The sequence below is a fragment of the Tribolium castaneum genome, chromosome 2 (assembly GCF_031307605.1).
Source record: "Tribolium castaneum strain GA2 chromosome 2, icTriCast1.1, whole genome shotgun sequence".
Classification (NCBI taxonomy): domain Eukaryota; kingdom Metazoa; phylum Arthropoda; class Insecta; order Coleoptera; family Tenebrionidae; genus Tribolium; species Tribolium castaneum.
In genome coordinates this window covers 20,295,516-20,308,802 of record NC_087395.1, presented here as the reverse complement: position 1 = coordinate 20,308,802, position 13,287 = coordinate 20,295,516, and the positions used below count along the sequence as shown (strand labels likewise).

General features: G+C 35.4%; 1 protein-coding gene across 8 annotated transcripts in view; it reads left to right on the top strand.

The window, feature by feature from the left end:
• Positions 1-13,287, top strand: part of Rbp6 (RNA-binding protein 6) — a 384,381-nt gene that overhangs the window by 353,489 nt on the left and 17,605 nt on the right. For all 8 annotated transcript variants that reach the window (XM_064355244.1, XM_064355243.1, XM_064355245.1 and 5 more), the window contains 2 exons: positions 7,486-7,568; positions 12,815-12,899. In XM_064355244.1, the coding sequence (XP_064211314.1) occupies positions 7,486-7,568; positions 12,815-12,899 (168 nt within the window). The remainder of the gene's footprint in view (positions 1-7,485; positions 7,569-12,814; positions 12,900-13,287) is intronic.

Here is a 13,287-nt window from a genome sequence, read left to right as displayed (position 1 = left end):
CTGTATGCTCATATGTCGACAAACAAGTGATTGGGGCTGAGCGAATCAATGTTACGGCGCCTTCGTGTCGCCAAAAGCAGCCCTTCTAAGGTGCCATACAGGACATATCAGCGTGTAGCGAGATAACATCATGGCGCCAAACTCCACCATGTTTTAACAAATCTTAGCGAAAGTGATCCACTGAACAACTTTCTCGACAACTTTTTGTGGAAGGGGTAGTAACGGTAACAAAAGCTGATCGTGAAAAAGGCAAGTTTTCGATTAGAAGAAAAAAATTACACGAAAAACATACTGGAAGCCTGCAACGTATCACTTTGTTGTTAGATGATCTAAATTAATTCGTATCAATGTTAACTGGATAAATTTGGCACCAGTTTCTATAGTTCTGGAACAATTAATTGGATCATTTGTCGAATAGGTAAATACATTATCATCCATTCTGCGCAGCTTCTGGTCCATTATGAAATCCCCTGTGGCTGTATTCCAGCAGGCTTATCTATTAAATTGACATTATTCGGCCACAAATTTAAACATATGTCGAGAGAAAAGCGTAAATATCGGCGACATTTTTTTCACGAAACTACATTTTGATAAAAGAGCGTTTGTACAGGGTGTTCTAAGTTTTACCGTCCTCTAAAAAAATTAATATTGAGTTGCACAAAAAACGAATCTTTGCTTACACGACAAGTGATGCGAAATTTTGAAGTTATTCAAATTGTGTTTACAGAAAAAATTTACCTACTAGTTAATTTGAAGTAATTCTAAAATTAAAATTGTAAAAAAATCACACGAGTGCGCTTGTGCACGAGTGGGACACTTCTCACGAGCTTTATAATGGCATTTCTCTCACATGTGATATACGACGTTTTATGTTACAGGTGCATTGTAAAAAAATCCAAGAAATTCAAGTAAATATCCGCTTGTAACATCAGCATAGTTCTGTGTATCAGTTTTCGTAGTGACCTGTGTTGCTATAGTTAGTTTCATTGTTTTTTCCAATTTTCCCCAGATTCACTCACTCGTGAGTAGTACTGACAGCTTTATCTCTCTTGTGAGAGAAATTTGATTTCTTTCACCGAAAGCAATGGTATAATGTACCTAAAAAACTGCACCTGTAAGATATAAAATCTAAAATTTTTGTAATTTGCCGATTGATTTCTAGAAAAAATTAAAAAATAACTTTTGGGCACTGATAATCCAGTTATCTTGTATCTCTTTCACCTCCTAGTATTTAGTTCTCCGTAACAACTGCATATAGTTCCAGTGTTTTTTGCTCGGTTTTTGTTTAAACTATTGACTTTCCGAAAAAACAGTGTAGAATTTTGAAGAACTTTTTTTAAATTTTGATGTAGTTTTTTGGTTCAAGATTATGCTTAAAAGATGACTTCTAATCAAATAATAGATTAAATTTATAGATAATTTTTATTTAGCAAATTAGAATCTAAAGTAGCAAACCTCAAATTATCTTTAGTTTGCAAATAGTGAGGATAGTGCCAATGATAATTCATTAAATAATGCATCTTTAAAAAGCTAACTTCAGTTGTAAACTCATGATCACATGGTACTTTATAGGGCGGTCTATAAAACTTGAAATGTTTTGGACAAAGTAAATTAAAAAATTAATAAAACCGGATTTGGTGTTTTGTAATTTTTCTCAGAAAAAATTTGGTTTAAAATGAGCCGGTGAGATCATGTAGATGGCCCATTGCTAGGTCGGTTCTCCCTCAGGATATCATTATTGTATGTACAAGCCAGCGTTGAGTGGTGACATTTCCAGGCGTCCGCAGGGATCCATGTAATTCCAAGCTTACTCTGACATTTCTACACTTAAATGATCCATCCAGTAAACTGCTTCGTTTCCCAACGCCATCCAAATGTGACACGTCGCAAAAGTGCTTGATTTATGATTAAACCAATTTCGAGGCGAAATTTTCTTATTTTCGTTTTATTTGCTGCTGCATCGCTTGCATGTTGCGCAACGAATTAATATTTCACATTCCATTTGGTACATACAAGGTCGGCACAAAGGCGTCCGTAACATGTAAAGACTAACCATGTATGTTCTCGTTTACTCGCATCATTAAACACTCAGAGTCCTCTTTGACCCGGGACCTCCAAATGGATAAAGGTTGCAGCAAAGCCGCTTACTGTTGGGCACAATGTAACCACCGCAAAGTTTGAAATCCAGCAGCCGCAAAAACTCCCGAGTTATTATTTCGTATCCTGATGAAAAGCTGCGGTTTTTCGCAAAAACGTCCCCCTTCTACGGCGAAGATTTTGCGTAATTGCCCCGTCTTTTTTTCGGTTAGCTACTCGTAATTACCGATGATGAATCGGTTTAATTTGCATTAAAATGCAGGCCGGTAAAAGCGCGATACTCGTTCTCACGTAGGGCCGTTACATCAGAGCTTCCAGCGCTGGAGATATCTGCATTAAATGTGTCAGATTATAAGCTATGAAACTCAATTTACATAATTGTGTTGTTTGATATACGGTGGCGAGGCGACGCCAGCTTTTTTATTTTTTTATTCGCAACGTGTGGTGCGGAAATTGTGTCTCTGTTCGGGCACCAATTGAAATATCGACCACGGTCAGATGAAAGAACGCCGAAAAACACGTTCCACTTTCGAGTGCATTTGTTACAATCGCCGCCTCGACGGGAGCACCGTGTTCTGTTAATTAATAACGGATGTCAGGTGGGGCCCAACTGTCTATACGCTCACCCCATCAATGAATCAGGGAAATTTATTGCACGTCCTCTGATATTTGCTGCAAGACGTGGCGTGGCAATACACGCTTGCGGGATCCTGGGTACCTTCATCAAGAGCCAGGTCTTATACACGTATGGATAAATCCCTCAAGTAACTTGCAAACAAATATCGAAATAATACATTCATATAAAAGTTGTACTAAAAGGTTGAATACTTATACAGGATGTTCACGAAGTTGAGGCGTTCCTTTTAACACGAGATACTATGCATTATTCTTAAGAGTTTTAGCCTAAATAGTCTTAATAAAATGTTTTTAATATTGTGGATACTAGATTTTCAATAATGTTACTTTTTTTTTTCATTCTCAAAGTACTCTTTGAATGCTGCATTGCCCATACAAATGTATTAAATCTGTAAGATTTTTATCATTGTAATAATGAGGCTGTCCGACTAAAATTAGATGAACATTGTAATAGTTTTTGTTGATTACGCCAATGGTCCTTTGATTTTTTTATCTGAACAGGGTCGGCTTCCGAAATTAAAATAAAGAAGTTATTGTATCTTTGTTATGGTCAACATTTCACTAAGGTGTTTTAGGTTCAAATTTTTAAGAACAATATATGTTAGAACTTTTTAAAAGGAACGCCTCAACTTCGCGAACACCTATATTGGTTTTCTAATTAGAAAACAACTTTGCTAAAACAAATATATACAGCGTGGTCCACAACTCATTTCACAGCGGAAATGCGCTAGTGGTAACAACAATGGAGATAGCAAAAATGCACAAAAAAGTAGGTCTTTTATTCTTTGTTTGCGAGATACAGAGGTTTCAAAGTGACCAATCCCAGAAGTTCTCTTCCAAGTGTAGTGCATACAGTAGATGCGTTTGGTTTCCTAGTAATGTATTTTGTTCCTATAGTTTTCCAGAGCAAGGCCTTTTGTGATTGAGTATTTTGAAATAGCGATGAAGCTTTGAGACGCTAATATCTTTGTCTCTGCTCTTTCGATTGTTATAAGAATTGTTATTAATTATTTATTATGTATTAATTAAAATAAAGATTATTGTAATCTTGATGCAGTTAACTATACTCTCAACTATGACTTATGCTCAGCATTCATCAGTCTCAAGATAAATTTGTAAACCATAATTCAAGTTAAAAGGAGCCCAAATTAACAATTGACTTCTAAAGGTGTAATATTAAGAAAGTTAACGACGACATCTATAATTTTATTAAAAATAAAGCTAAAGCTGCAATGTTTGCAGAACTCGTTCTGTCTTTTTGGAACAACTCACTTAAAAAAACTCACCAATAAAAAGAAGCAGCCATTATCTGTATCAACTATCAACCTTCGTGTTTGCATTAACAAAATTAAATTCACAGACTTCTAACAGAATGAAGATTCTAAAGTAAAATTTAATCGCCTAAACAGGGAAGCTATTTTTTGAAAGTAAAAACCAAAAATGCAGTAAAACTCGCACAGAAGACGTCAAATTTAATGTCTTTTTTTGACAAATTTCGACTTTACGGGGCTTTTGAGTCTGAAACAACATCCATTCCAATAAGTGTTTTTACCAGTTCTTTTTTTTTAAAACGGTTTTTTTCGGGTAAGCAATAAGTTAGGAAACATAGTAAAGGGGAGGTTCTTTATTCACATATTTTTTTTTGAAAATTTTTTGTATTTTGGGGATTCTTGGTTCCAAAAATTAATTAAATGAATACAGTAAATTGGAACACGTTTAAAAAACGACCCCAGGATGACGTCGTTTCTTAACTTCTCATATTTAACCCAAATGAAACAGTAATCACGGTTTTCCGAATTTGACCGAAGAGGTTGTCATGGATGTTTTTATTCGAGAAATTTGATTCGTCAAATTTTTCGCAAATATAAACATTCATGGATACAACCACTTCGGCCAAGTTCGAGAACCATTGATTAAAATAGTATATTATTATATGAGTTATATAAGACGTCCTATTGTAGCACGAATGGTTTTGGAGCACGACGAAAGGGTGATCCAATAGATTGAGTGCCACAACTAAGTCTTATAAAACGTGTGTTATATACTGTTTTTTCTACTTTCTATCTTTGTTGTTTGTTTTTGTTTAGTTTGACTTATCAAAATCTGTTCAAACTATTTCCTCTTAATTTTGTTAATTATTCGGCATTTATGACGCTGTTGACAGATCACACACTAAATTACGGTGGTAGGGTGTCATTTGAATTTTTTTTGATAACTCGAAAACTAAAAGGAATTACAAAAAAATATTTTTGAAAAATTATCACATTTTTAAAGTACTTGACGATGTATTAATTGGTTTTTCGTAAGGAACATACTTTCGACACATAACGCTTGGTTCCATACTTTTGCCCAACGCTGTATGGATACCAATAGCAAATACCATATGGCATAAATGAATCGGGTTTAAACTTTACAATGTAAATTGCCCAAATTTTCTTTTAAAATTGATTAAGTACTATGTACTTAATTTCTTCACCTGAAGACCGAACCAGTCTTAAACTTAGACATCCGACATTTCTTTGTGAACCTTTCCTATAGTACCCATATTCCAAAGAATCACCACAATCTCTCAAAAAGTTTTTTCTGATCTCACCAAAAAAACCGAAAATTCTTAGTGACTTTATAATTAATTTTAATTTAAAATTGTCCCAAATAACGATATTGAAACTTTTAATACCGTTCCTGTAAGAGATACGGGGTTGGCTTTACCTTTAAAAAACCTACCAGCCTGTAGGATTTTTTCTGCTCTATTGAATGAAGTTAACTTCATCTTTGTTGTATTATAATTATAATTTACAAATTATTAATGAAACAAAATACTATTATAAAGTTACGGCGATTGTGTGTGTATGCAAATCTCGGCTTGTACTCGAAAAATTTGAACCAAATTAAATACCTACAAGTTCTTAAAAAACAAACATACAAAATTAATGCATTTTTTTTGAGGCGTTGAGATCGATGCACTTTATTTCGAGGCCTTTCAACTTTGTTTTTGTCAAACGTGCGTCCTACACATATTCACTTTCATCCTTTGTGGCTTCCAGCCTTAAGAAAGTTGGAGCAAAAAGTTGAGCCCAGCTTGCAAAGCACTTTTCTCACTTGACTATCATCCCATCGCGATAATTCATGTCGATGCAGTTGCGAGCGAGCTTCGTTCATCCCGGATTGGGGATTATCGTCGTGCAGCCGTCGCATAATGCTTTGGTGGTAGGTCCGGAAGTCGATGGCTAGAGTGTCGCCAGCGACGTATGCACATATCATCGTTTAATCTCATTTAGCCAAGAAGATATGAGTCGACGCGTATTAAGCGTCGCACCGCCTGTGACAAAAGACCGGGATTCCGCTGAATCGGCGGGTTTTCTTCTTCTTTTCGCGGTCCCGGCTGTCACGACTAGCGCTCGAGGATGAGTTATTGCCTATCTGTTGGACTGAAAGGGGGAAATGGGAAGGAAAAGCTCTCCACCGACCCAATCTCTCTGACGCACGTGCGCTATCGCGCCCGCAAACTCGCCTGAATAATATTTTCAACAAATCTCTTCCCTTTTTTTATTTTCGTCCGTATACGCACTTATTTATTCCAAGCTCGGCATAATTGATAAAAGCAAATTACGGCACGTGCCAAAGCTCCTAAAAGCTTTCTTAGCCAACCACACGCTTTACGTAGGTCACCATGAGCGACATTCTATAAAAGTCAGTTTCGCGTTTTTTAATGAAAGTCACAGCGATTTGTTTTCCGTTGATGTTTTGTTTGATGGCAAGTTGAGCTAAATCGTAAGAGTAAAAATGTAAGTGGGTAAAGCGAAATAGGAGCAAATGCCTTGATGTAAGCAGTGATTCATGCATCGATGCACCGTAAAACGTGACGTTAAGGTATAGCATCAAGGTAAAAAGTGGAACTTTGTTGTTTATAAACGTTGCTGTCAGTTCGCCGATATCTGCTGCAATAGCAGGAAATGGCTTTAGACAGGCTTTGCAAAACGCGAAAGTCGATAAAAGTCGGATTTCAACAGTAACATTAATCGCAACAGCAACAAAAACAACCATCTCAGCAAACGCTCGCTTTTATTGATAGATATGAAGACTTTATAGTTACTTTGTATCCGAAACACTCTCATCCGAATTTTTGTTTTAATCTTAATATCGTTTTTATCTGCAAACGTCCCAAAAATGACAACTTTTATACCTAAATTTCACAGTTAAAAGTTGTATTTTTCGGCCTAGGGTAAAAGTTTTACTTTTGCACCTAAAAATTTTTACTTTACCAATTTGCAATTTTTTTACGAACCTACCTGTCACTACAACGAATAAGAAGTAGAAATGCAGACTGTGTCTGTTTTTAAATCCTGAAAAAATCTCTCTCGATCTTTATCATTATTTTATCTTTTATTAAAAAGTATTTGTTATTTGGTGTAAAAGTGAGTTTATGAGGCTCGGCAGAAATATTTAACTTCGCCACATAAAGTATCATTTTTACTCCTAATACTCGTAACATAGTCTACTATTAAGTTTGTTTCGGTTTGCTTATTTAGCTTTTGCCGAAGCAAAAGTTATTGGGATCTTACGGCGGCTAAGATGTCGAAGCGGATCTCTCTAACGAATGTTTTTATGTTATTATGTTTGTCCGAACGACATATAAAAACTTTTAAAATGAGCGTTTCGTAGCCAGTGTAGCGAGACAAACGAAATAATAAACGACATCGGAAAACGCGGTTTCATCGACCAGCCATTTCTAAAGTAACTTTTTTGTTTCAGGTTTTGGATTTGTCACATTTCAAAGCGAAGATGTTGTAGATAAAGTTTGTGAAATCCATTTCCATGAGATTAACAATAAAATGGTAAGTTTTGTTATACGATTCTTGATCATTTTGGATGCCGAAACTTTTATCGAAGAATTGGAAACGTTCAATGATAATAAAAGAAGTAGTTTTTGTGTTTGAAATGTTCGCTGCTGTTGAAACATGTTCCGGTCGCAAACAAATCTCGACGACAATTAACCAACGTCGGCCTTCAGGCGACTCCGGAATTACATCTGAAATTAATTTAAAGAGCTGCTTGTGAGACGCAATCTGAATAAATTTTAAACAGCCACCAAAATAAACAAAACCCCTTTCGAGTTGTGGCAGGTATGATACTAATAGCTGCAGGTGAATAAACACAATAAAGACTCGCGAATGCAACTACGGTGCGTCTTATCCGGATTTCTGTTTAATTAGGAACTGCAGGATAAGTGAGATGATGAAGACCGTAATGAGATCTGGCAAAGTCGCAGCTATTTATGTGTGACTTACGTTTTATCTTTCCCCATACTACAATCAACAATAGACCTCGGGCTGCTAGTTAGTTATACAGAATTATATGTATTTACCGGTCCAAAGATCACTAAAGATGGGATTACCTCGGTTGCAATTACACGCGCAAATCAGATAAATTGCAAATTTATTGACTCGATGTGCATTCGCAACTAAACTGCAACAATGCGGCGGAAATCCACAAAAATATTATCAAAAAAAAAACTTACAGCCTAGTCGAATTAGGCAATTTGGTGGAAAAAATTCCTAGAGATTTGGAATTTTTTTAGACGCTTTCTTTACACTTGGGTAGATATACAGGTGGTCCAGCCCAGCTCCCGTCTTCTGTAGCTCAGTTATTATTAAAGTTGGAGTTTTGATATTTTGTATGTGTTATTTATACTCTAGGACATATTTCAGAAAAATATTTTTGACTATACAGAGTGTCTCAAAAAATGTATGACATCATAATAACCAATAGTTTGAATAGCATGCTATTATTTTTTTGTGCTCATTATGATACTTTTTAACTTCTTACATGTCCTAAAAATTTTTTTCAAATCAGTTCAGGGATTAATGTTAAAAAAATAAAAACCAAAAATATCGGTTTTATTAAGTATGTTTGATTAATTTAAATTACTTCAGGGTGTTAACAATTTATTTCCAAACTTTGAACTTTAGAGCTTTTCATTTTGCTTATTTCAAATGGCAACCCATGTGTATTTTTATATCATTCAATGCAGAATTAAAAAAAACAAACAATTTTTTTATTACAACCCTAACGTAGATTCTAACACATTTGGAGTTTTTTTACCTTAATTAGCTTTAATTTTGTTAAAAAGATAAAACTTATATCGTTTCAGAGATATAAGCAAAAAACCAAAAATGTGATCTTCGACCTTCTCGAGTTTATCTTCCACCTTTGGGGACTTTTGATATTTGTTTACCCAAGTCTAAAAAAAGCGTTTAAAAAAATTCAACCTTTTCGGATCGATCGTCTTATTTTTGTCTAATTTGACTGGACTATTAGGGGTTCAAATGTGTACATAAAATGCGTCTCAAGGGTGCGCTGCGTGGCAGCAAGAAACGTCCAAGTGACAATATTATTAATGTGCTTGCGTAATAAGGGCGTGTTGAGATTATTCTCTTTGTCACCTAAGAGCGATTTTTTGGGTAATAAGGCAGTCGCTTGAAGCGTGCGTTATTAATATGGGAATTTTGCCGGTAGACTTGCTCTTTAAGGGTTGTTTTAATATCATGCAGCGGCATGAATTAGTCTAGGGATGTTTATCTTTGCGAATTGTGTCGTCCCGGAATTTCGCCTCGACGTCGCTCTGCCGCGTGACAAAGCGCACCCCAACTTTACAAGCCCGAGCTTTAGACGTGAGCCAGCTATATATCTTGGAGGCTGTTTGCTCGGCCGATGGCGTGTCTTACAATCAGAAGTGATTTGCAGGGCACCGCTTCCAATTACCGACGAACTCTTCCACACTTGGGGCCCATTTTAATGTCGTCTGACCCAAATTGGTGCGCGCGGACGCCTCCCAAAGAAACTCTTCTGTTTAATTACACAGGGATAACGGGCCGATATCCGCACAAAGCACCTGCTTTGGACGGGCGAGGCGTTTTTAATCATTTGGAATAAGAACCAGACAGGAAATCTTTCAAAGTTACTCTGCATTCACAATGGATATCTACCAAGTTTTGCATATGATGATGAGACTGGAAAATCATTAGAAAACATTAGATCAAATAATACGTCATGGAAACCGTATTTAGAGAAAGATGTTCAATCATTTAGCATGTGGTAGATGCAATATATCATAAAATCATAGCGTGACAAGTACGACGTTATATCCAATGTCGTAACAATAAGGAATATTATTGCAAGAAATAATTTAATGTCAAACATGACAAACATACAGGCACAGCAAAGGAAGAAACATAATAGGATTGCAATAAAGGTTTTATTTTCCTATGTTTGAACTTGCCGTCTTAAAGGCACTCTTACTGTACTTATTCAAAGCAACTCAATTATCGAACCTCACTATGGTTTGAATACATCTGATTTGGATTTAATTTGAAATCTCGCCACTTGTAGCGGAGTTGTTTCAATAATAAAAATTTTAAAACCTGTAGATAAAAATGTATTTGATTAATGTCAGTGATGTTATCCGAGCAGATATCTATTTCTAACAATCAATTGGTTTAAGGTAGCTATTTTTTTCTATTTCAAAAATATTTGAAGGAAATAGTGAAGATTATTAGGTTACCATTAAAGACTGTGATCTCATTTCTATTTATTTTTTTATGAAGTAGCAAACCTATCGGTTACGCTATTGCAATAATAAGGTAATTATTTCAACAAGTCAAAAAATATACACGTTTTTATTAAATACTATTTTTCTACTTCTACTCCTACAGTGTTTCAAAAACCATCTATGCCAAGATATTCATCTGTACCATGCTAGTCCTTTGTATATAGAAAAAAAGCAGCGATTTACAATCAACAGTGTGAAAAAATGCTAAAATAAGTGGTAATCTGGTAGCTAACCCGGCGCCTCCACCATAAATAACGGGGCTATTTAAGCTCATGCTAGGGATTAAGACAAACAACAATAGTAGCAAAAATAATTTTGTTCTACGTAACAATAAAAAAGATCACACGTACAAAATACAAACAAGTTTTCTCAGCATTCCTTTCGTAATCTTAACAGTCAAGAATACTATAAGGTTGTCCAATTTGTATCAACATTTAAGTATTACAGGGTGTATCAGAAATACGTGTGTTAAGTTTGCCACGAAATGGAACTCATTTAATACAACTTTTTTTTAATATTTTGCAAAATTCTTATTCATTATTTTTATTCTTTTCCTCATTTGTTTTGTGCTAACGAGTCTGTTAATGTTAATAATTGGCTTGGATATTTTTTTGGATATTTATTTTACAGCAACAGTTTTTGTTGTTGTTTTAAATTGTTTAAGTTATTTATTTCTATCACAACGAAAATAATTTGGCACTTTTACTTTTGTACTCATAGGCGGGTACTCATTTCAATGTTATTTTTTACATTATTTAAGTAAATTTTCGAATCTTTTGTTGAAAAATTACAAATAAAAAATATTTTATTTGTTGAGCTTGGTTACCTAATAAAATTAACACACGCGTATTTCTGATACACTCTGTATAATAAGTCTGAAACTATTCACCTATTTGAGTATAAAATGTACAAAAGAAAAAGGTTTTACCAACAAAATAAACCTAAATGTTTAGGTTTTGTCAGGTCAAGGCAAGTCGATGAACAATACATTCAACTATATTTTGTAAATTACGAGTAGATTCTATTTCGATCATGTTACATCTTATGTTACAGATTCAAAAATTAGAGACGCCGTAACAATAGTAAAAAATATTCTGTTAAAGTTTAACAATTTTTTGAATTCACTAATTTAGTATTATTTATTATGCGCCTGTAGTGTAATGCATTATTCTACTAGAATATTACTGCAACTAGACAGGTCTTTTTTGTCTTTTTTTTAGAAATACTGACTTAAAATAATATGCTACAATTTTCGGTTAGCTAGAACTTTTTCAACGATTTTCTTGGAGTTGACTATTTTAGCAAATCAACAAATTGATACGTTATTATTGTAATATGTGAAGTATTTTGTTTCAAAAACGTATTTTGTTTCATTTACGAGAGGGTTTTGTTGTACTTCAAATTGGTCCATTGCATATAGCAATAAGAGTCGATTTAAACCCACCCACGGTGTGAAAAACACTTAAAGATGCGATGATCTGGTAACCCGGCGCATCCACCATATGTTACGTATTTATTTATTCTCTTGATAGGTGTAGAAACCAACAACAATAGTAGCAAAAATAGTTTTGTTTTAGATGTTATATTCATGTAAAATGATACTTGAGCTTTCGGTTAAAAATGAAAGAAGAAGCGTGCGTTTTTCAAAGTCCCACCGCCAGGGGACTTAAATATAAAAGTCGGTTATTTTATTATAACCATACAAATTGATATGTGGGCTTTCGGTTAAAAATAAAATACGCGTGTTGCCGATTTGTTTGAAATTCCACCCCAAAGGGGTTAAACGTAAAAATTATTAATGAAGTATAACTATGAAAATTGATATTTGGATATTTGATTAAAAAATGATCTTTATTTTAGGATTTTTAGAACCCCCAAGACGGTTAAATACAAAGATGACAATTTTGAAGTTATGCCCATGAGAACTGGTATTTGGGCTGTTGGTTAAAAATCAAAAAACATGCGTTTTAGGATTTTTGGAAATTACACCTACAAGGAGGTTAAATAGAGAATTTATTTGCAATTTTAAAATCAAACAAAAGTAACTCCGGTTCGTATTGGGTCACGGTTTTAACGTTCATAAGGAAATTATTTGTTCCTACTTTTTTGTTACTAAGTTTTGCTTTGTTTTTCAAACTACCTGCAGACATGCATGCGAAGATGCGGGCAACTTCTACTCACCAATAAAATCGCTATATGTACGATTTTAACATGTATTGAATAACATTTAAAAAAAATACAGAATACGTACAGTTTTTTGGTGGTTAATTTTGAACTGAAAATGACCAACTAAAAGTAACTTAAGCTGAAAGTTGTCCATAAAGTGAGAAACCGTTCGTGTAAGCAGCTCTTCGAAACTTTTTAGATATCTGATGTCGTCGAGATTTGTGTGAAATTATTACGCTGCTTATTACGCTTTCTGTACAGTGTTGATGCTGTTTGTTTTTAATGGCATATTATTTATTGTTGCAGGTGGAATGTAAGAAAGCGCAACCAAAAGAAGTAATGCTCCCCGCCAACCTAGCGAAGACACGGGCGGCAGGCAGGGGTGCTTACGGTGAGTTACTAATGCTGAATCCGGGCCATGTCGCGGCTGGCAACGCTACCTCCGCCTTACGCTATGCCCCATACCCGATTCCAGTGAGTGCAAGCGTGCCCGTAGCCACGGCCGGAGGTCATTCGATCCCTGTGGCGGCGATCGCCGTGGCTCCGGCACCTCTGCATTACGCCTCAGCCGTGTACGATGTGACGGGCTGTAAAAGAGTGTTTGCGACCCCGGCCGCCTTGAGGCCGGTGCCCGCCAGGGGGCCCCCCACACTCACCTACAGCATGAGCGATTTATTAGGGGTGCAGGGACTTGACATATCTACGGTTTATGCCAACACCCTGCCGGCGGGCTTGGGACTCTAATGTATATGAGATGTTGCCAGTTTCACTCGGATAAA